Source organism: Vipera berus, assembly GCF_964194415.1.
Source record: "Vipera berus genome assembly, chromosome: 4".
NCBI classification, from domain to species: domain Eukaryota; kingdom Metazoa; phylum Chordata; class Lepidosauria; order Squamata; family Viperidae; genus Vipera; species Vipera berus.
The window spans coordinates 46,138,443-46,159,818 of record NC_138206.1 but is presented as its reverse complement, the minus strand read 5'-3'; the positions used below and the strand labels follow the sequence as shown (position 1 = coordinate 46,159,818).

General features: G+C 35.8%; 1 protein-coding gene across 1 annotated transcript in view; it reads left to right on the top strand.

The window, feature by feature from the left end:
- The window catches only part of ROBO2 (roundabout guidance receptor 2), a gene marked incomplete at both ends in the record, with an annotated part of 410,756 nt that overhangs the window by 326,080 nt on the left and 63,300 nt on the right, over nt 1-21,376 (top strand). Inside the window, 6 exons of the mRNA XM_081326352.1 lie at nt 8,049-8,091; nt 9,628-9,755; nt 12,198-12,473; nt 12,802-12,927; nt 15,428-15,584; nt 18,232-18,489. Coding sequence (XP_081182478.1) covers nt 8,049-8,091; nt 9,628-9,755; nt 12,198-12,473; nt 12,802-12,927; nt 15,428-15,584; nt 18,232-18,489 — 988 coding nt within the window. The remainder of the gene's footprint in view (nt 1-8,048; nt 8,092-9,627; nt 9,756-12,197; nt 12,474-12,801; nt 12,928-15,427; nt 15,585-18,231; nt 18,490-21,376) is intronic.

Sequence of the window (21,376 nt, the reverse complement as noted above, 5' to 3'; positions counted from 1 at the left end):
ATTAAAAACCCTGGAAAGGAAGACTAGAAAAATAATGAAATGAATCCTGCTCTCTATCTATGCAGCGATGTTGACAGACTCTACTTACCAAAGTACATAGATGGTCATGGAATCCTACAAGTACATCAGACAGTTGAAAAAGAAAAAAGGGCTTTGGAAGAATATCTGAAAGACAGCGATTCACTGAAACTACTATACCGGGAAAGCTTACTGAATACTGAAGAGACCAAACTGGCCTATAAGAAAGACCAAATGAAGAACGGAAAAGAGACATGTCAAGACAAAGTATTACATGGCCAGTACATTAAAAAATAAAGCAAGCAAAGCAGATAACAAGAAAATATGCAATGGCTAAGAACAGGAACATTGAAGAAAGAGACAGGCTGATTCTGGCTGCACAAAACCAAGTCTTAAGAAATAGATGGAAAGCCAGTATTGAGAAGTCAGGAACAGATAGCATGTGCTGTCTCTGCAAAGAAGCTGAAGAAACAGTGGACTATCCAGTTAGCTACTGCAAGATGATTGTACAGCCTTAACCACAAACAATAGTATGACAAAGTAGCAACGGTGGACATCTGCAAGGAATACCACTTGCCTGCAAGCAAGAACTGGTGGAATCACAAAACAGACAAAGTAATAGAAAATGAAGAAGCTAAAGTGCTCTAGGATTTTAGTATTCAAATAGAGTCCATAACATCAAGACTTAACAGCAGTCAATAAGAAAGACAAAGAAAGTACAGATAGTGAATATTAGCAGTACCCAGAGACAGCCGAATAGAAAAGAAAGAACTGGAAAAGACAATAAAATATGAAGAACTGCAAATAGAAGTAGAATGATTCTGGCAAAAGAAAACAAAAATAGTACCGATAGTAACTGGCTTCTTGGATGTAATCCCAACACATCTGGAGTACCAGTTGAAAACCATTGACACTGATAAATAATCATCAGTCAATTGCAAAAGGCAGCTTTACTTTGATCAGCTTACATCCTGTGTCAGTGCCCTTAATACTGTCAAACAACAACATATGTCTATCCCAGGTCCTTGGTAAGGATTTAATAAGTAGATAAAAATGCCAAATCCAGTTTAAACATCTGATGATTGTGCAGCCAATAATAATAAATATGTGGTGATTGTGCAAACTATAAACAGCTTACATCCTATGACAATACCTTTGATATTATTAAACAACAACATCTGTCCATCCAGCAGCCTTGGGAAAGTCAGATGTACATAAATGCCACATCCATACTAAACTCAGGGGCTGACTGTGCAGCCAACCATAATAATAATATAGTTTACTTCATTCATATATCCAATGTGGTTCTAATCTACTGTTTATCATAGTAGTAGTTTATTTTGTATTATATATGACCAAGATGTTCTGCATGAGGAGCCTGACATTTAGTCGTTCAATTCATAAGATTTTTCTCCCAGACAAACAAGATAATAGCAGAGAAACAAGGATCATACATAATCAGGTATTCATCAAGACAATCTTATCTATTGTGGAGGCTCTGCCTTTTGGATTTACGGAAATGAAGTTTAATGTCTGATCACATCCAGATTTATGATGCTCTATTATATTGGTTGAAGTTGAGATCTAATATACATTTAACTTTCAAAAACTAATTTTTCTATTGTTTCCATTTTAGTATACAAAGGTGTTTTACACTACAAAAACCATAACACAATATAATGAACATTATAGCAAAATTTGAGCCTCCAAAGTTCTACTGTACTACTATACCATAGGGATAGGTCCAGATATCCAAAATCCTTACGTCTGGCACTCAATATCTTCGCAGATCTTGAAGAAATTAAGTAGGAACACACCTGGATTATAGTTGGATGGGAATGCACTAGAAAATCCCAGACCTGTGGACTGAATTGGGAACGCAGTACAATATCCACTTGCAAATTATTATCCTCTTCTCGTCCCAGTGTGTTCATACAGCCAAGATAAAATTATCTTTACCTAAATAAAATTATTATTTAAAGTCAGTTGGACTGACAGAGAATATGGTATTTCCTTTTCTGGCTGCTTTGTGTATGTAACAGAAAATAGAATATAGGCGTTATGTATTTATCTTTTTATGTATGCAATAGATATTTACTGAAACAAGAGAATTAATTCCTACATGTCCTGAATTTGTTAACACATCCATTTTCAAGAAATCTGAAAGCGTGTTATGACTATGTATACAGTCAATCTGAATTAAAAGTGTACATTTTTGTTTACAAACAATAGGTATGCACGTTCCTGGAAATTAAAGGTTCTGATGCAAATAATAAATTAATTTAAATTAATAGCAAAAAGGAATAGCGTAGGTTAATATAATTTGTTTGACAGAATCGTCATCCACACAAGCAGAAGTTTTGGTAAAATTTTCAACAGTGATTATCTTTTTGGAGTTAATACTTATTAAAAGAGGATTAGTCTATATTCACATTTGAGGAAAAGCTTATCAGAAAAGGAATGAGATTTGGCTGGCAGCATTGAAGTTTTTATTTGTAGTTGGAAAATGTGGCCTGGTAGAGATAGCTTTTCACAAAGCTCTTTTGCCTTGAAATGTCAGCTCAGAGTGTTTAATTTTTTTTTCTACCCTAGCCAGTATTAATGTTAGGTTAAACTTTGCCAGATGATATTTGTAAATATTTCATCTATGTATGACTTTATTTTCTGCTTTCTCCATTTAACTGTGAAAGATTTATTTTTGTGGGGCATTTGGAAGTGCCAACCTCGAATCACAGGTTAACCATGATTGCTTAACCAACTTACTTGTTCATTAAGCTCCTAATAACATCAAGTTTCAAAAAGTCTAATTTCCCTATTCCTCTTTTAAAATTTTTATATTCCTTTTTTACAAAGTCTAATTCTGTGTTAAAGATGATGGTCACTCTTCAGCATTTTAAAATCTATGTAAGGCAATAAAAAAGTGACTATTTTTGTGCAAATACTGTAGGTAAGACAGAAGAAGAATAATGTTAAGGAGAAATACTCTATTTCCTTTTTTGTCTCCATGATATTTTACAACTTCTATTAAATTTAGATTAATAAAATCTGCTTGCATTGTTATATTTTTATGCATAATAAAGACATATTCTACAGTATTTAACAGTTTATCCTTAATCTATAATTCTAGAAATCAAATTAAAGAAAATGACAGATAAAAACATCTAACATGGTGCTCAATTAATCACTCGAGCTACATTCTTTATCATTTTCTTAGCTTATTTAAAATTATTTTGTTAGGACATATGTCAAGTAATTTTTGAAGATCAGTTCCAAAAGTATTCAGATACATTATATCCTCCTCCATAGAAACTATTCCAATTTCTTGAAAATGCTGCACAAGGACACAGAAGACAGGAGAATAAACCATTTTCCAAGAGTAGGATTGTACAGACATTTTCAAAGACCCAGCACACTCTCAACTAAATTTAAATGAAAGAAATTTGGATGTGGGTAAAATACCAAATTATAGGATATATGCAGAAGAAATTCAATGGCTATTATGAATAATTCAGTGTCCTGTTTAATAATGATTTGTAGATACTGGCCAGTATATGAGAATAATAAAGAAATGCAAGATATATTATCAATCAGGAACATCATAAATTTAGAAAATGCTTTTGGTTTTACTTAGCACATAAATCCAATTGGTTAACATAATATTTGTAGCTATCTCATATTCTACTTGTCATAATGATCTCCGATACATTTTTTAAAAAATCATTTCATTCCAACTGTGTTTTCCACTCCTTCAACTTTTTGATTATATTACTGTGCCACTACTGAGAGCTATTATGTTTCAGTCAGTTAAGTGTTTCAGTTCTCATCACTCCATATTCTTGTCTTTTCGTACATAATGTTGATTGTTATTAAGAAGCAGACATAATGTCCATAATGGAGTAAAGTTAAAAAGAACTATTTGGACATTCGGAATAGTATGTAAAGATATCTATATGTATAACTTAATTGCTTTAGAAATATATTAATTGTGGTAGCTGTATTTTTGAGTAGATAGTGAACTTTTTTTCGTTTAACCTCTGAAGAATTTGAATTTGAATTAAGGCTGAGCACATATTTGAAGAAATGATGATCATTTAATACAAGGGCGTTTTTTTAACTGTCATTTTTGCTATAAATGGGAAAGTCAATTAATTCTTTTAAAGCTAGAAAGTTAAGATAAACCATTAATGAATTAGACCAACTCTATGTTATTTTTTTTATCTAAAAATGCTGTCTTAAAATCAGTCTATTTAATTCCAATCTTAAGTAGTGTAAATTAAATGTCATAATAAATGCTTGCAGATTAAGTTTATAAACTTAGCTAAAATAGGTTAGATGTTATTTTGACTTCCATAATATTTTGTAAACAAGAAGTAGATGAAAAAGAAGAAAGCAAAATGGGGTAAGGGAGGACCTAATACTGTTATAGTCAAATAATTTTGGAATTAAATAAGCTCATATATATTTTTCTTCCATATTGTAAAGCATCCGTTAAATCTAATGTATCTAATGATTATGACTGACAATATAATAAGAAACAATACTTAAGCTGAATATTTATTAATTCATTTCCTGATAGGTATAGCATACCATTTAATATGAAATATACTTATATTGATGCTTAAGCATCAATAATTGTTTACACAATGGTGATAGGAAATTAATCATCAATTCTTAAATTTATTCTGTAAGATATCCTAAAGGCACTTTCTTACTGGTATTAAATGGATATAATGAAGCCACTTGTGGTACTGATAACATGAATTTGGTGTTTCACCAGAAGGTGTAGATATTCTTGTTTTATATTCTAAAGCCTACAATAATATTTCAGTCTTGAATCTTTATAATTATTTGAACTGAAATTGTGGTATGAGTGGTAGTGCAGGAAAACAAAAATAGAGTTGCTTATAAATAATAAATGTATTTATTATTTATCAATGTTTCCGAGCAATATTTATATATTAATGAGTAAGTATATGGTAAAAATCATACAGAGAGAGAGAGCTCAACATACTCCTGTGAATTCCACCTTACTATATCTGAATGTAAATTGTGTTGCACTAATATTTAATAGATATTGAATTTGACTCAACCTAACCTGTTACATAATACCAGTGGTGGGATTCAACCGGTTTGCACTGGTTCGGCAGAACCAATTACAGCTTGTTGGCCTTGCCCAGCCTTATCTCACCTAGCCCTGCCCTTCTCCCACCCAACAGCAGAGCTGACAATATGAGGTGAAAGGCCAAAACCCAGCTGCATGAGAAACAGCTGTGAAAATATCAAGAAAATGAATAGAATTAATAAAGATCAGTGATCACTAGCCATTTATAAATATTTGGTGACACCTTTCTTGTTCAGGTTCTACCTCTCCATCCTTTTGTGAGGGGACGGGGCAGAGACAGGAGGCTCCTGAGTCACAAAACATTTGGCATTTGAGTGCGCAAAGCAAAGGTGGGGTGGTCCATTTCCAAAATTACCAAGACACAATTGCAGATTCTTTCTTAAGCAGGGTGGCCTTGGTGATTGCCAAAAAAGGGCAATGGAAAAATCTCTAGGGAGGCCATCCTCTATCTCGGGGGCCCTGTCTTCTGACTAGACAGGCCAAAGCCTGAAAAGGCCTCAATTTTGGAGAAGCTCTGGGGTAGATCGCAAGAACTGATCTTAAGGGCTTCCATTCACCAGAACTCTCAATGGCAGCCAATAAGATTTGGGGGTAAGGGAGTGTGCTAGGATTTTCAGCTAGTTTTAGGAAGCAAAAAAGATGCAGAGCCAGATACTGAGGGGCCTTTCTCATGGCCACCAACTCCAAGTTAGGCACCTAATGGGGCCTGCAGGTGCACTGGATGCCAAAGTTGGACCACTTTGTGCCATTTCACTTTCCACAGGCTCCATCTTGGTTCCTCCAGGCCTATAAAAGAGCCTCCCCCATTCCCACCACTCTGCACAATAAAGAGTCAGCCAGGGTACCTGCCTGGCACTGCTCTCCTATGGCAGCTGCCTGGCAAAGGAGACACTGTTTGGGGCCTAGTCGCTCAACCTTTTGTCTGGAAATGGGAGTGTGACTTGTGAGGTCTCCAGAGGTCCTGGTATGGTCATTTTCAGACTCTCAATGAGAGGTCAGGCCCGGGAGCACCGGCCAGCCTAGTAGCGTGGAAATCCATCTGGGCGAGTGCTTTGTTTGGCAGCCCCAGAATGCTGGAAGTGGGGAAGGAAGGTCCCGATTTCCTGCTTGGCATGATTAGTTGCCCTAATCCAGCTGCTTGGAGGCCACTGCCTCTGCACTGCAGCCTCAGAGGAAACAAAAGCTTCCCCGGGTTGAAGCTTTTTGACTGGCTGTGATGGATGGCACAGGAGTCCTCTTGGCTCCTGGAGGTGCATTTCCAGGAAGGGCAAGGAAGGGTCATTCAGCAGGGCTCCTGCAGTAATGCTGGAGTTGGTGCAGCGAGGAAGTGTCATGGGAAGAAGCAGGCCCAGCTCTCCTACCCTTCCATGCCCTGTCAAGCACAGAGCAGCCCTGAGTGTATAATGCAATTCTGGTCCCTCCAAGTAATTTCCAGAGATCATGGTCACACGGACTAAGAAGGGGCCATTGGGTATAGGCCACAGGGGGATTTTAACCTGCAGCTAGGAAAGGACACTGTCGGCTAACTCACCTCTCTGTGTAGCGGCACCACAACCACCATCAGCTGCCTCAAGGAGGTAAGCCTGGCCGGGGGCCCCTTGGGGAAGTGGGGCTGGGATGGACTGCGGGGTCGCAGTGCCTCAGGAGCTTAAGGGCCAGGCTGGGCGCTTGTCCTGCACTGCCCATGACTCCAGGCAGCCCAGGGGATGATTAATACCCAGATCCTCCTCCAGGCAGGTCTGACCCTGGCCTCCTCTGTTCGGTCCATGGTGTTCCATCAGCCTCGTGCCCCAGGTCACGGGTTGCAGCTGTCTTTGATGGAGTGGCTCACATATAGCCGGATGCCTGGCCATTCCAGGCCATAGCTGTGCATCCGGTATGAGTGCCGCGTTCCCCTTTCTGGCCCTTTCGGTATATCATTTTTTAATACTTAAAACGGTCATTGGGACAGAGAACTCGTTAAATTATTTGAATCCCATCACTGCATAATTCTGTAGTAAAATGACAAAATATGGTAAAATAGGACAGAAATCCATTTTGCCTTTTTCAGCTGCTGTTCTTGCTAATGGTCTCAAAGTTCTTGCTAATGGTCTCAAAGTGTCAGAAGTCACATTTACTCTTTAGCAACTGACACAGAAATTTTGGGTACCTTCTCCCAGACGTGTATGATTTTCAGAGCCAAACACGAAGTCTCCTAGACTGTCATTTGAAGAAAATAATGCAGGCATTTTAATAGCCAAAAGCTATTATGCTGAGAACATTGTGATTGGATCTGAATACTGTTTAATGAGCTGATTTAAAATGGGTTTATGACATAGTCTTAATAATTATATTATCAATTTACACAATTATCAAATTATGTAATAAAGGCAATATACCATGAAAAATGGAGTATTTGCTGTGAAATTTTACAACTTTTCTGTTTTTGATTTTTATAAATTTTTCACTTCTAACTTTTTTGTGATTATAACCATAACATCATTATTGTTTCATTAAGTACCAGCATGTTAGAATATGCAGTTTCATTTTAATTTAGCTAGAAGAAATAAAGGTAATGCTTTTAACAGAACTGCGCAATTCAGTGGCTTTGAGCTCAATGTGTTATAAATCAAAAGTTACTTGATTTTAGAAAATTGCTATAAACCCCATAATGACAAGAAATCAGAAATTACCCTGTGAACATGTCACTGAGAAAGACTAACTTAAATTAACATTATACTGAGGAAACTGGAATTATCTCATCTTTCTCTACCCTTATATTTAGTTATCTCACTTAAAATACAATCCTTAGGTAAGTGGAGTATAGGCCTTTTGACTTTATGAATTATCCTATGTATTACAATTTTACTCAATATAAAATACTAATGCACTTTTTCCTCTCTTTTTTTCTATTTTAAATACAAACCAGTAACTTTTCAAAGAGGAGATGGAGGACTTATGAGCAATGGAAGGTATACTTGTAATTTGCAATCATTCCTTTTTTTGGATTTATCATATGTTTAGCCCGTTTTTAATTTTCTTCTTTTTTTTAGAAGCTAGAGACAGAGAGATGATCAGATGTAAAACTAGCAATTCTGGGAGGAATTAAAAGGATTAAACTAGCTTTTAATGATCTGTTGTACACTTAAGGAAATCAAACCCAGATGTTTGATATCTCCCAGATGCTCAAGAAGAAATTAGTAGAAAATATCAGAAGGAATGTATTCATTTGTTTTCAGGATAGTTATTGCATTAATTAGGCATTAGTAAATGAAGTTGCTGTTGTTTAAGAGACCTTATTGGCTTCCATTAAATTGCAGTGAATGAGCAATTACATACAATCGTTCACAAAATAAATGATTCACAGAAGATGAATAAGCTGTAAATTGATAGGAATAGATTCTACAACTTTGGTCACTCAATTGAAATTGATAAAAGTTGATAACAGACCCATATATCCTCATATATTTTCTCAGTGCCAATATGGAGACTGTAATTAGAATCTGGTAATAACTTCCTATCTCCCATTGAATCAATATTTTAGTAAAGAAGGGATTAAGTCTAATGAGAGTACATAAATGAGTCAAGCAAGCTGTGTGATCATCTTATTGCCGTTTCTATAGAAACCCATACTTCTCTCTGAAATTATACAGAAGGGATTATTGGGGGTGCAGGAAAAAATATACTGTCATAAATGTAAAATACAAACATCTGATGAAAGACCTGCTAATATAATTTTCTGATTCCCACTGTTAGCTTTTGCTTTAAAAAATGTTAATATACTCTCAATTTATTTGCTTCATATTTTCTCTCCATCTTTATTTATCTTACCAAATTTTAGGAACAAGATTAAACCTAGCGTATATCTTTTTAATTTTAGATTAATCCTAATGTATATCTCATCCATTTGTTTCAGTCAATACATATTCTGTCTTCACTAGTTTACAAAAACTGAAAACAAACATATGGATGTCTGCTGTCATAAGCAGAACTGCTACTTTGAATTTTCCATTAATCCCATTCAAACTTGCTTGCTTTTAAATTCATGCAAGAGCACTCAGAGGAAAATCTAGCATCTTCTAGATAAGAGGTATACATTTGGTATGCAGTAAATGAAAAAGCAGTCACCAGAGGACTGGAAATGGTTGATATAGAACAGTCACTTTGAATGATTATTCCCTTGAGGTAGCAATTTATCATTTCTTCCTGGCTTATGATCTTTCAATGGTACAGCCTATTCCTTCTTTTCAGCCCAGACGATAGAATTCATTGGAATTACAACAAACTGTGTGTGGGTATGCCACCAGTTTTTACAGGCAGTGTGTCTGGCTTATACAAAATCCAAGTTTACTCTGAAAATTTTTAAACGCAGAGACTTCCCCATTTTAATATAAAATTACTTTACAAATTTCATAGAATTGTTACAACTGTTCGTGGAGCAAATTGAATGTCTTTTTTACAGTTGCATAGATTCCTCTCATTAATACTTTATTATTGGATTTCTTTAGTCGGCCAGGGCTGTTAAATGCAAGTGACCCAAGTTATCCTTGGCTTGCGGATTCTTGGCCTGCTACCAGCCTTCCTGTTAACAACAGTACCAATGGACCAAGTGATCTTGGGAATTTTGGTCGTGGAGGTACATTTTCCAAGTTCTTAATATGTAGGATGTTTATGGCAGGATACATTGTTTCATTGTGCGACGTGTTTGTTAGAAATGTTGATGGAAATATAAGGAATGAAAATAAAAAGTACGAGTAATAATATGATATATTGTTACACTATATATTAATACAAAAGTTTTCTATATCTTCTATAGCCATGCAGAGCTTTAAAGGTGATAGCCAGCCTCTTGAATTCCATCTAGAAACCCACTGCCATCCAGGGTAGCTTGCAGAGTAATGAATTGTATCAAGGATAGTCCCATGTAAATCACATTGCAGTAATCTCAGTGAGCCCCAGAGAATCACATGGTATACAAATTTAAGAAATAAATAAACAAGAGGTGACCATGCATATGGTGGTCCAAGCTGTGGCTCTTCAGGCAGGAGCTATGAACCTAGAAATTATACAACAGCTCTATTTTAAGGGGTAGTGCCATTCAGAACCAAACATAGAACCTCTGACATCCAAAATTACTGAAAATTTACAGCCACTCAGTCTTGCTAAGGTTTAGCCATCTGAAATCTGTAATTCTAACCATATAAATCAAAACTCTTGCAATAATCCCATTGATTGATTAAATATGTAACAACTGGCATCAAATATCCTAGTTCCATGCCCATCACTTCCAATTAGATTATGGCCTTACATATCATAAACAAGAGCTTAAACAGGAATCATTAGTTAATTGAAAGTCAGTGCAATCACTTTCAATAGATATAAAACTAGCAATGGAATGTCCCAGTCAGCACCATGGCTTTAGCATTCTACTCTGCAGTTAGCAGTTCAGTGCAAGAATCTGAATTAAAGTATATTATAAGTAATTGACTCCACTATTACAGAGCTCCTATGTTTAAAAATTTAATTCTAACATTTCTGGCTTTTTCAAAATTAAGTCAATTAAGCAGTGGTGGGTTTCGGCCAGTTTGCACCAGTTTGGCAGAACCAGTAGCTAATTTTTTGTTGCCCAGGCCACAATGGACTTCCGGAAGCGGCATCCACACAGAGAACCGGTTGCCCACATATTTGAATCCCACCACTGCAATTAAGTCTCTGCAGTCTGGAACAAGTGGGAGTAGCTCTTCATTTTCTTCTGTGTAACATCTATTCTGGTCCTTGAAAAGCGCAAACATATCCTTCCTCATTCTTCTCAGGGTTAAACATTCCTGATTCATTCAGTCAATATTTAGTCCCCTGATCATTCTTTTCTTTGAACCTATACAATTCATCTATTTGTCTGTGAGTGGTTCTCAGAAGTGGAAGGTGGTCAAGGTGGGCCTTCTGTAGCAGAATAAAGTATTAGCTTTTAAACTGCATTGAGTCTGCAGAGTCCATGATACAAAAATGCTATGAATGAATATTATTATTTTAGTTTGGAAACTTGATTTCTGATTCATTATTTCTATATTTGTCTTTTTGGCTACCTTTCACATTTAATGTGATATTCAGTTTAATAATTAATGGTTATTCTTTTATTATACTGTTTTTCACAAATGCTGTTGTCAAGCTACAGACAGCTCATGGTATATCCAGGTATTTCATTTCTTTTCCTAAGCAAATGATTTTCACAAATTACTCTTAACTATTCACTTTTCCATGAGAGAATTTGGTTTATGCTTTTTATTTATGAAATAAAAAGACTTCATATACTGCATTAGGGTAAACATTAATATTGTGATAATTATTTGGTATAAATAAGATTTGGCCACTTAATTTTATTACAGAATCCAATCAGGGTCAGTCACTGGACACCAGAGGTTTAATCCCTTGTACTTCACTTAGTAGATTAAAATAATTTTAACAAATAATCAAATCATTTCATCTTCTATCTAATATTAAATTTAAAGTAACTCTATGTTTTAGCAGAGTCTCAATTAATTAGATGAAATTCTTCAAAAGGAAAAAGGAAAACATTCCAAAATAATTTATTCTTTTATTTTGTCTTCTTAAAATTATGCATGATTTTAAAAATACATTAAAATAGTATTGACCAAGACTTTTTCAAAAGAGTAACTGAAGATATTGCTGTGTTCATTCAGTAGTTTGTGCAATACTCGTAAGATGGAAGGGGGGGTACAAGGAGATTGTTCTGTGATTTTTATCATATCCCTTGAGCACGACATTGGAAATAGTGTTCAGGACAAAAATATTCCAAGCTTCATTTTCACAGCTGAAGATATGGAGGAAATATGGCTTTAAGCAGTGAGATGTGAAGGACAAGTGCAAAGTTGTCAAAGATGCTGATAGAAAAGCATAGGCTGTACATCATTTTCCCTTCACTGGCTCATGGAAACTGTCTCAGCTGAAAACCAAATGCGCAGCATCATATATTTATTTTTCATATTAAAACCTTGATAGCTTAGTATTTTTTCTTTATAATACTATTTTTTTTCCTTCCATTTCTCTGTTTGCATCACAGATGTGCTACCTCCAATGCCAGGTGATAAGACTGCCACAATGCTTTCTGATGGAGCCATTTATAGCAGCATTGACTTCAGTACCAAAACTAGTTACAACAGTACCAGCCAAATAACACAAGCTACTCCATATGCCACAACACAAATACTGCATTCAAACAGCATCCATGAATTGGCAGTTGATTTACCAGATCCTCAGTGGAAAAGTTCAATTCAGCAGAAAAGTGACTTAATGGGATTTGGTTACTCTCTTCCAGATCAGGGCAAAGGCAACAATGGTGATTCTTGTTCTTAATTTTCTTTTATGAATATGTTCTCTGCGTGGGTAGAAAATTATAGTTTACCCTCTTCTGTTCCCACTTCCTTTAATGTATCTTGCATGTATTCTAAAACTTTACAAATACAATTAATTGGACCATGCTATTTCAGTTTCTTTCATCTTTTGCCAGTTTAATATATCTGCATTTCATCCTCTTACCAATATGATACACTACGTTAAATATTTAATACATCTTACTTATAAGCTGATTATGAGTTAACTGCATGTTGTGCATGTGCTAAACTAATCACAAGAAGGTACTATGACCTTTGCCCTTTAACCCTTAGCCTTGCTTTACATCCCTGACTACCGATTGGCTGAGGGATTGTCTAATAGAATGCCACACAACCAGTCACAAGATTTCAGCACCACCAGCTCTCACAACAGTTCAGAAAGGAGTGACAGCCTCTCAGGTTGGTTGAATACAATTTATATAAGAAGGTAGTTTTTATTTTTAATTCAATTTTCTAAACCTAAGGCTCAAGATATGTGATCAGTTACTGGGTATAACTTTCGTGTAAACATACCTGAGTCATATATAATCATACAATTTTTTTTGCTTTTTTGAAAAATATACTTTATTTGCTCAATTTAAGAAGCTAATTTAGAGAATATATGAATTATGTATGAATTTGTTTCCTATATATTTCAGCATGAGTGGAAATTTTATTTCATAAAATTCTCACCTTTCTGAAGCAGTACTTCCTTTCTATAAATTAATCATTTTACAGCTTTGATTTTCTCTAAAGATATTTATGATTGGTTTTTTTATTGTATATATACTATTATTGGACGCATATTCTCGTGTAGCATCACAGTATCTCTGATGTCCAGTATATCAATAAATTCAGTAGTAGAAATATATTAGAATTGAAAAATAAGCATTTAAAATATTTAGAACTATATCCAAACATAAAGCAAAGATAGTATACTGGATATTGCAGTGTATTTATTGTAAATGCCATCAGGCTGGGCCACAGTACATAAATAACAATATAAAATCCCACTGCAATGTACCAAATTATATTACGTATGCATGCCTTTTTTAAAAAAAAATCAAATATTAAAAATGTGTGAAGTTATTTTTAGTATTTCTATTGTCTTGTCACTTTCTGTTTTTATTACTCTTATATTTATTTCTATATATGTGTATCTTCTATAACCCCTCCATTACCTTTACCCGTTCAGAATTCTTCTGTCTGATTGTCTAACTCTGTTTGATGTTTCATTCTTCTTTGGCATATAGCATGTTATGACCAAATATAGTATGAACATTAGTTATTAACTTTGAATTTCCATAAAATGTGATGTAATCTCATCATGGATATGTGCATATATTCTCATCTATTATTTCCCATTCCTCACTGTTCATTTCTTCAGGTATAATCTTTTTTTTTCATAATTGGGAGGGAGGCTACGAAAGTGAATAGATTCAAAATATTACACTTACACATTATTTTTGCATTTTTAGCTGAATGTTGCAAACCTATTCTAGTAATAAAGAGTTTTTTTAGAGTTTAACACCTACACTTGGCTTTGTGTCTGGAAATAAGCCACATGAATCATATTTGGGATTGTGTTCTCAATACAGTTGCAAGAAAAAGTATGTGAACCCTTTGGGATTATGTGGTTTTTTGCATGAATTGGCCATAAAATGCGCTCTAAACGCCATGTAAGTCACAACTATAGAAAAACACAGTCTGCTTAAAATAATACTACACAAACATTAGCTGTTGTCATGTTTTAATTGAAGATAAGATGGAAACATTCACAGTGCAGGGTGGAAAAAGTATGTGAACCTTTGGACTTAATAACTGGTTGACCCTCCTTTGGCAGCAATAACCTCAACCAAACGTTTCCTGTAGTTGCAGATCAGACCTGCACAACGATCTGGAGTAATTTTGGACCACTCCTCTGCACAAAACTGTTTCAGTGTAGCAATATTCTTGGGATGTCTGGTGTGAACCGCTCTCTTAAGGTCATGCCACAGCATTTCAATCGGGTTGAGGTCAGGACTCTGACTGGGCCACTCCAGAAGGCGTATTCTGTTCTGTTGAAGCCATTGTTTTGTTGAATTACTTGTATGCTTTCCCAAGAATATTGCTACACTGAAACAGTTTTGTGCAGAGGAGTGGTCCAAAATTACTCCAGATCGTTGTGCAGGTCTGATCTGCAACTACAGGAAACGTTTGGTTGAGGTTATTGCTGCCAAAGGAGGGTCAACCAGTTATTAAGTCCAAAGGTTCACATACTTTTTCCACCCTGCACTGTGAATGTTTCCATCTTATCTTCAATTAAAACATGACAACAGCTAATGTTTGTGTAGTATTATTTTAAGCAGACTGTGTTTTTCTATAGTTGTGACTTACATGACGTTTAGAGCGCATTTTATGGCCAATTCATGCAAAAAACCACATAATCCCAAAGGGTTCACATACTTTTTCTTGCAACTGTAACTGAGAAGTCTGCCTGAGAAACAGTATTATAAATACTCTGTGATTTGAAGCACTTTGTTCTGGTGTTTTATTTTCCCTAACATGTATTGCATGAAAATTTAAAACAGACAAAATAAATCTATAAATACAGTTTCGACACAGAAAGAACATTTTAACTTTTATTCCACTTATGATTCCTTGTGATTAAGTTGTATGGAGTTTGTTAAATGAAAAGAAGTAACGCTTGACAATTAGACAGGCTCTTTTCACGCCACACCACTCTGTTATTATTTCTAACTTATGTCAGCTGTAACATTTTGCTTGCTGATATTAGTAAAATAAAAATAGAACAATTTTTTTTCATGCTTTCACTCTTATTTTAAATGTGCCATCTGGAATCAAAACTCTTTGTGGAAGTAGAAATATGTAAATAATTAACTTCGCTTCTTCCTATTTTTGTACTGCTTCTTGATTTCAGGTGGGAAAGGAGGAAAGAAAAAGAAAAACAAAAATACTTCCAAGACTCAGAAAAATAATGGGTCTGCCTGGACCAGTGTTCCTCTTCCACCTCCTCCAATACATCCACTTCCAGGAACAGAGTTAGAACACTATGGAGTGGATCCACAAGAACAAGGGTAATGTATTTTCCTTTGAACAATTTTGAATCCAGTACCTGACAGCTAAAGTCCATCGGGTGGGACAGCCATTTATTGTGAAGTTTGAAGAGAGCTGGTAGGTGTAAGAGTTTTCATATACATTTATTACAACAGTAATCCTGAGCTCCACATACTTCAATTACAAATGGACATTTTCATCTCTCTACAGTACTGAAAGTTTAAGGGAAGATTCAATTTCCAATGATAAGAATGTTCCTTTTATATACTTAATTGCTACTGGCAATGCCATTTCATTTCCAGTATGCTTTCTTTATTCTCCAGATTCTATTTCTCAAAAAATGTAGCGCTAAATAATAAACAACAATAGCATGGACCTCACAGATCTAAGAGGGTATCTAAGAGATCTATTTGAGAACTCCAGATAGCCGCACTTAGTTTCTAAATCATAGGATTCCCATACTTTATAATACGTTGTTCATCTGCTTATCAAAAATTGAAAGCTAGCTACCATGCCAGCAGTGTGATTCATATATTTAAATTTATGTGAAAACTCAAATGTATTTGTATGTTGTATACATACATTAAATACATATTTGCATATAGCAATAGCACTTAGACTTATATACCGCTACATAGTGCTTTATAGCACTCTCTAAACCATTTACAGAGTTACCATATTTTCCTCAAAAATCTGGGTCCTCGGTTTACCAACCTCGGAAGGATAGAAGGCTGAGTCAACCTTGAGCCAGTCAAGGTCAAACTCTTGGTAGTGGGTAGAGTCATATGCTAGTTTTTGATGCTATATAATACAAATCCCGAGCACCTTAAACTGGAATCCAAATTAAAATATTTCCTCCAAAAATGGCTGTCCAACTTCTATCTTTAAGATTCAAGTAGTGCTTAATTTTTGTTATGAAATAGAACCCTTATTCAACTCCAAGCCCTTTATACAGTATATCATTGCTTAGAGATAGAAATTCCAGTCACAATGCCTGTTGTGTTAACAATTAACGTGAACCAGTGGTTGGGGTACTGTCCTAGAAACCAGGAGACTGTGAATTTTAGTCCTGCCTTAGGCATGATAGCTGACTGGGTGACTTTGAGCTCTCTCTCAGCCCATCTCACCTCACAAAGTTTTTGTGGGGAAAAGGAGGAAGGAATGTTTGGTATGTTTGCTGCCTTGAATTATTTATAGTTTTTGACCTACAACCATTCATTCTGAGATCATTCAAAGTTATGACAGTGCTGAATAAATAATAGCTATGACCAGTCGTCAGTATTTTGGCTGTCCCAGCAACTTTCAGTCACATGATTGCAATATGGGCACTTGCAACAAGATTAGACATGATCAATTGCAATGCCTTACAATTTAGTGATCGCCATTTGCTATCTTCCCTGCCAGCTTTCCCAGAAAATCAAAAAAAGCTAGCAGGGAAAGTTACAAGACACTCAAGTAAGTTTCCCCCACCTGTGCATCCTTCCCCAGTCCATCTGCATTTAAACCATGCCAAGCACTTGAACCCCATCTTCCTCAAGCCTCAACACATTTCTCTTGTACTCTCACATATCCTCCACGAGACTTGTCACACCTCCCTCATATCCTCATTTATGCTCACAGATCCTCACACACTCTCCTAGGCCTTGCCACATTTCCCTCACACCGTCGTGCACCTCCATTCATCCTTGTGCATTCTTCCTGTTTCTTCCTCAAACCCTTGTACATCATCATGCACCGTCCCCCAACTGCCACGCAATCCTGCACACTCTCCACACCACCTTGGCACTTTGCACACACTCACACACCCTTCCTGAGCCTTTCTGCACCTTTTTGCATTTTTGCGCATCTCCTCGCACCCTCTGTCGACTGGCAGCAGTCACCTATCTACCTGCGGGCAAACTTGCAAACAGCTTAAAATTGCACAGCTTCCTCACTGACTTGGTTGTGGGAAGCTAACAGAAACCTGCTCCCCTATCAATGTGAAATTCAGCTAACAATGGCAACTGGGACCGCAAGTGATGCAGTTGCAGTTTATGATCACATCACTTAGTTACAGAAATTCCAGTCTCAATTGCCATTATAAATCAGGTATTCGAAATATTTAACATTAATTGTCTGTCCAGATATAAGTAATACTAGTAAAACACACCTCTGCATTTGTCCCATAGTTTGCACAATGATTTGTTTGCTTGACATTGCTGGTCATGGCAGCCAAAGGAAGGATTATTTAATAACACTAGCATGCTTTTTATTGTTGAATAGAACACTATCAGAAATATCAAGTCAGAATAATATTTTTGAAAAGGAAGGAAAGATAACTCTTAACTTTATTGAGATAAAGAAGTGGCATGTTTATTCTGATTCTACAACCGTATGCTAATACTTTGCTTAGTAAATACCCTTTAACTTATTTATTTTATTAGGTTTACATCTTACCTTTTTCCTGCAGAAATTCAATGCGGTATACATTTATTCTCCCCTGTACGACACTTCCAGTGTTAACTTCATAACAGAACTGTCTTGTTAGTCTGAACATTTAGAAAGTCACCCTGTGAATGTCATGTTTGAGCAGAATTTTAAGTCAGAGTGCCCTTAATGACAATCTCTTATTACATAATTGTTAGAATTTTAAGACTCCAACGTGAACCGAAATTGTTTATTTTGTAGGTACAACAGTGATGATTGGTGCCCACCTTTACCAGTCCAGACCTACTTGCATCAGGGAATGGAGGATGAACTTGAAGAAGATGACCGAGTTCCTACACCTCCTGTCCGAGGAGTGGCTTCTTCCCCTGCAATCTCTTTTGGACAACAGTCCACTGCGACATTAACTCCCTCTCCCAGAGAAGAAATGCAACCTATGCTTCAGGCCCATCTTGATGAGCTGACCAGGGCATATCAGTTTGATGTAGCCAAGCAAGCATGGTAAATGTGGCCATCGTCAAAATTCACTTGCATATGATTTGAAGACAGATAGGTCCTAGTTTCAGCAGATGGACATAACTGTATAATGAAGAATTAATTAGATTAGCTATCTAATGGATAGATGCAGATTATTTCTTCTTGACAGAATCATGACATAAATGGCTTAATCACTCAAACTGCCAACTAATAAATAGGTTTCTTGAATTAAATGGCTGTTTCTTTTTAAAAAATAAAATTATCTGTTTTGTTTAAGGTGAGTTATAAAATGGATCCCATTGCCTCCCCTATTTCAAAAGCCCATAAAATAGATATATAAAATATACTTCTTATATAAGGACTAGTGAGTTGTGGGGAGAAAAAGGTTACAGGTAAGCAAGTAGTGACCAACTAAGTATTTCTTTCATTTTTCTTTTATGTTTGAATTGCTATTTCATATATTCCATTCCAAAACTACATTATATCAAGTACAAACCATCAACTGTATCTGTAGAAACGATTATGGAAAATTTGTAGACCTCTTGAAAATCTGCATGGATAAGTTTTATATTAGAGTGAAAGTTTAAAAATATATGCATAAGGGGCATCTTTTTCAATTAATTGGAGAAGCTATACCTGCTTGCATCCAGTTCAAAGTTGACCTGCCGCGTAACAGAGTGAGCGCCTGTTACTCGTCCCAGCTTCTGCCAACCTAGCAGTTCGAAAGCACGCAAAAATGCAAGTAGAAAAATAGGGACCACTATGGTGGGAAGGTAACAGCGTTTCGTGCGCCTTTGGCATCTAGTCATGCCAGCCACATGACCACGGAGACGTCCTCAGACAACCTTTGAAACAGAGATGAGACGTCCTCTTCGGCTTTGAAACAGAGATGAGCACTGGCCCCTAGAGTTGGAAACGACTAGCACCCATGTGCGGGGAGACCTTTACCTTTTCCTATATAAAGCTGTAATAGAATAAAGTAAAGTATTTATAGTTTAGGTGGACTGAATTACAAGATGTACCATACATACTATTGCCCCAAGGTTTTAAAGCATTTTATAATGTCAAACTGAAGCTTTTCTAGGATTTTACTTTTCAGCTTATAGGTAGTAATAACTATATTTGAAAGAATGCTAACACATATGTAGCTTTTGTTAATAGTTTCATCCAACAAACTGATCGTGGATGCTTGGGTTTCCAAAGTACAAAATCCAGGCATTTGAACATGATTTATTACAAAGTTGTGACCCTAAGCATCCTTTCACAAATAGTGTGAAATATGGTTTCCAAGTGAATAAAACTTCAATCTTTTCATCTAGTCATTCTAGAACAGGCATGTCAAACTGCCAGCCCGCAGGCCGGATGCGTCACGCCAAAACCGCGCCCACCCCATTGCCAGCAATGGGGAAAAAGTTGTGCGACATCACATGACGTCAAGAGTTTGACATGCCTGTTCTAGAACTTTAAGTTCGGTAAAAGACAATTGCCATATAAATACTTTTGTTTATATTCTTAACTGTAACCTACAGATTTATCAATTCCTAAATAAAATATGCATCATTACAATATTAATTAGTATAGTAATAATTATTATATTAGTGTAAATGGTCATTTTCCCTTTTGCGGCAATCCTCCTTTTCTGAGTAATAGCTCAAGTTTTACTCACTGGTTCTATATTTACAAGACTTCAACAGAGAATTGCTGGAAGGGCTACAGTACCCTATTGAAGTGAAACCAAGTGATGGGGCAGTGGAATCCATTCTTTCCTGTTGTATTCATAAAGAAAATGCTATGCCCAAGGTGGAGTGGAAGAGTAGACTAGAATGGGAGAAAAAATATAAGGAATTTCCTTTCATTTAATATTTTTATATGGCAGAATTGTGTCTGCCCTTCAAAAAAAAGAACTGACTTCTCTTAAAGTACAGGTTTTTTCATGCAGAAATAATATGAGTATATTAATCTTTGCACTTTTTGTGTAGCCACTCTGAATCAATGGGAATGGCAACTATAGAAGAAGTAGTTTTTAAAACACATTGCATTTTTTACTTCAAATATAGGGGTATCATTATTATGTGGAGCTTTATACTGTTTCATTTGCTACCAACTTGTCTTTTTCTATGCTTTCTTTATATTACAAGCACCAAATGCAAGAACATAGGTGTTTTTTTAAAAAAAAATCTAGTTCATATGCCCAGAAACTATAGTTCTACAAGGACTAGAAATATTTTTAAATGCTTTTTAAAAAAGAAACTGAATATATAGCTTATCCTGCAGGAACAAGCTGACTCCCTTGTTCCTTATCATCTGAAAGCCTGTGGAATTTGGAAGAATTGGTGCATCCATAGAGACTATATGAAAAGCACGGGTTAAAGGGTCAATCAATTAGTTTCTAGACTGCTTCTGTGACCTCCAAGAAGCAGTGATAAATGCTAAAATCCTTTCATTTCTTGGCAGACAGTTTCTTAAAATAGAGATTCTCTGGGTCTCATATAATTATGGTCCTGCAAAAAGGGCTGTCAGGAAAACAAGCTTGGACAATTGCAAGGATTCTTTTTTTTCCTTCCCTTAATTAAATGTGTTCATATTTCAATATTTCACTTAAAGTTGATGGAGAGATGCTTAGTAGCAATTAAGAATCAGTTTAAGTTTAGGAATTACCAGCTTTTAAAAAATCTTAAATACTTAAATACAGATCTGAAGGTATAGTAAACATGAGAGTGGTCACTGAAATTAAAGATATGTAGAGCCCACTGTAATGGGTTGAGAATTTTCCAGCATTTCCTAAGAATTTTTTTAACTTGAATACTCTTATCCAGCTTCCTGTAGAAGCTGAAGTACTGAACCTTTTCCAAGCATTATCAGATTGACATGTTATGGAATTAAAATGAAATGTTCCAAGGTGCACTGGTTT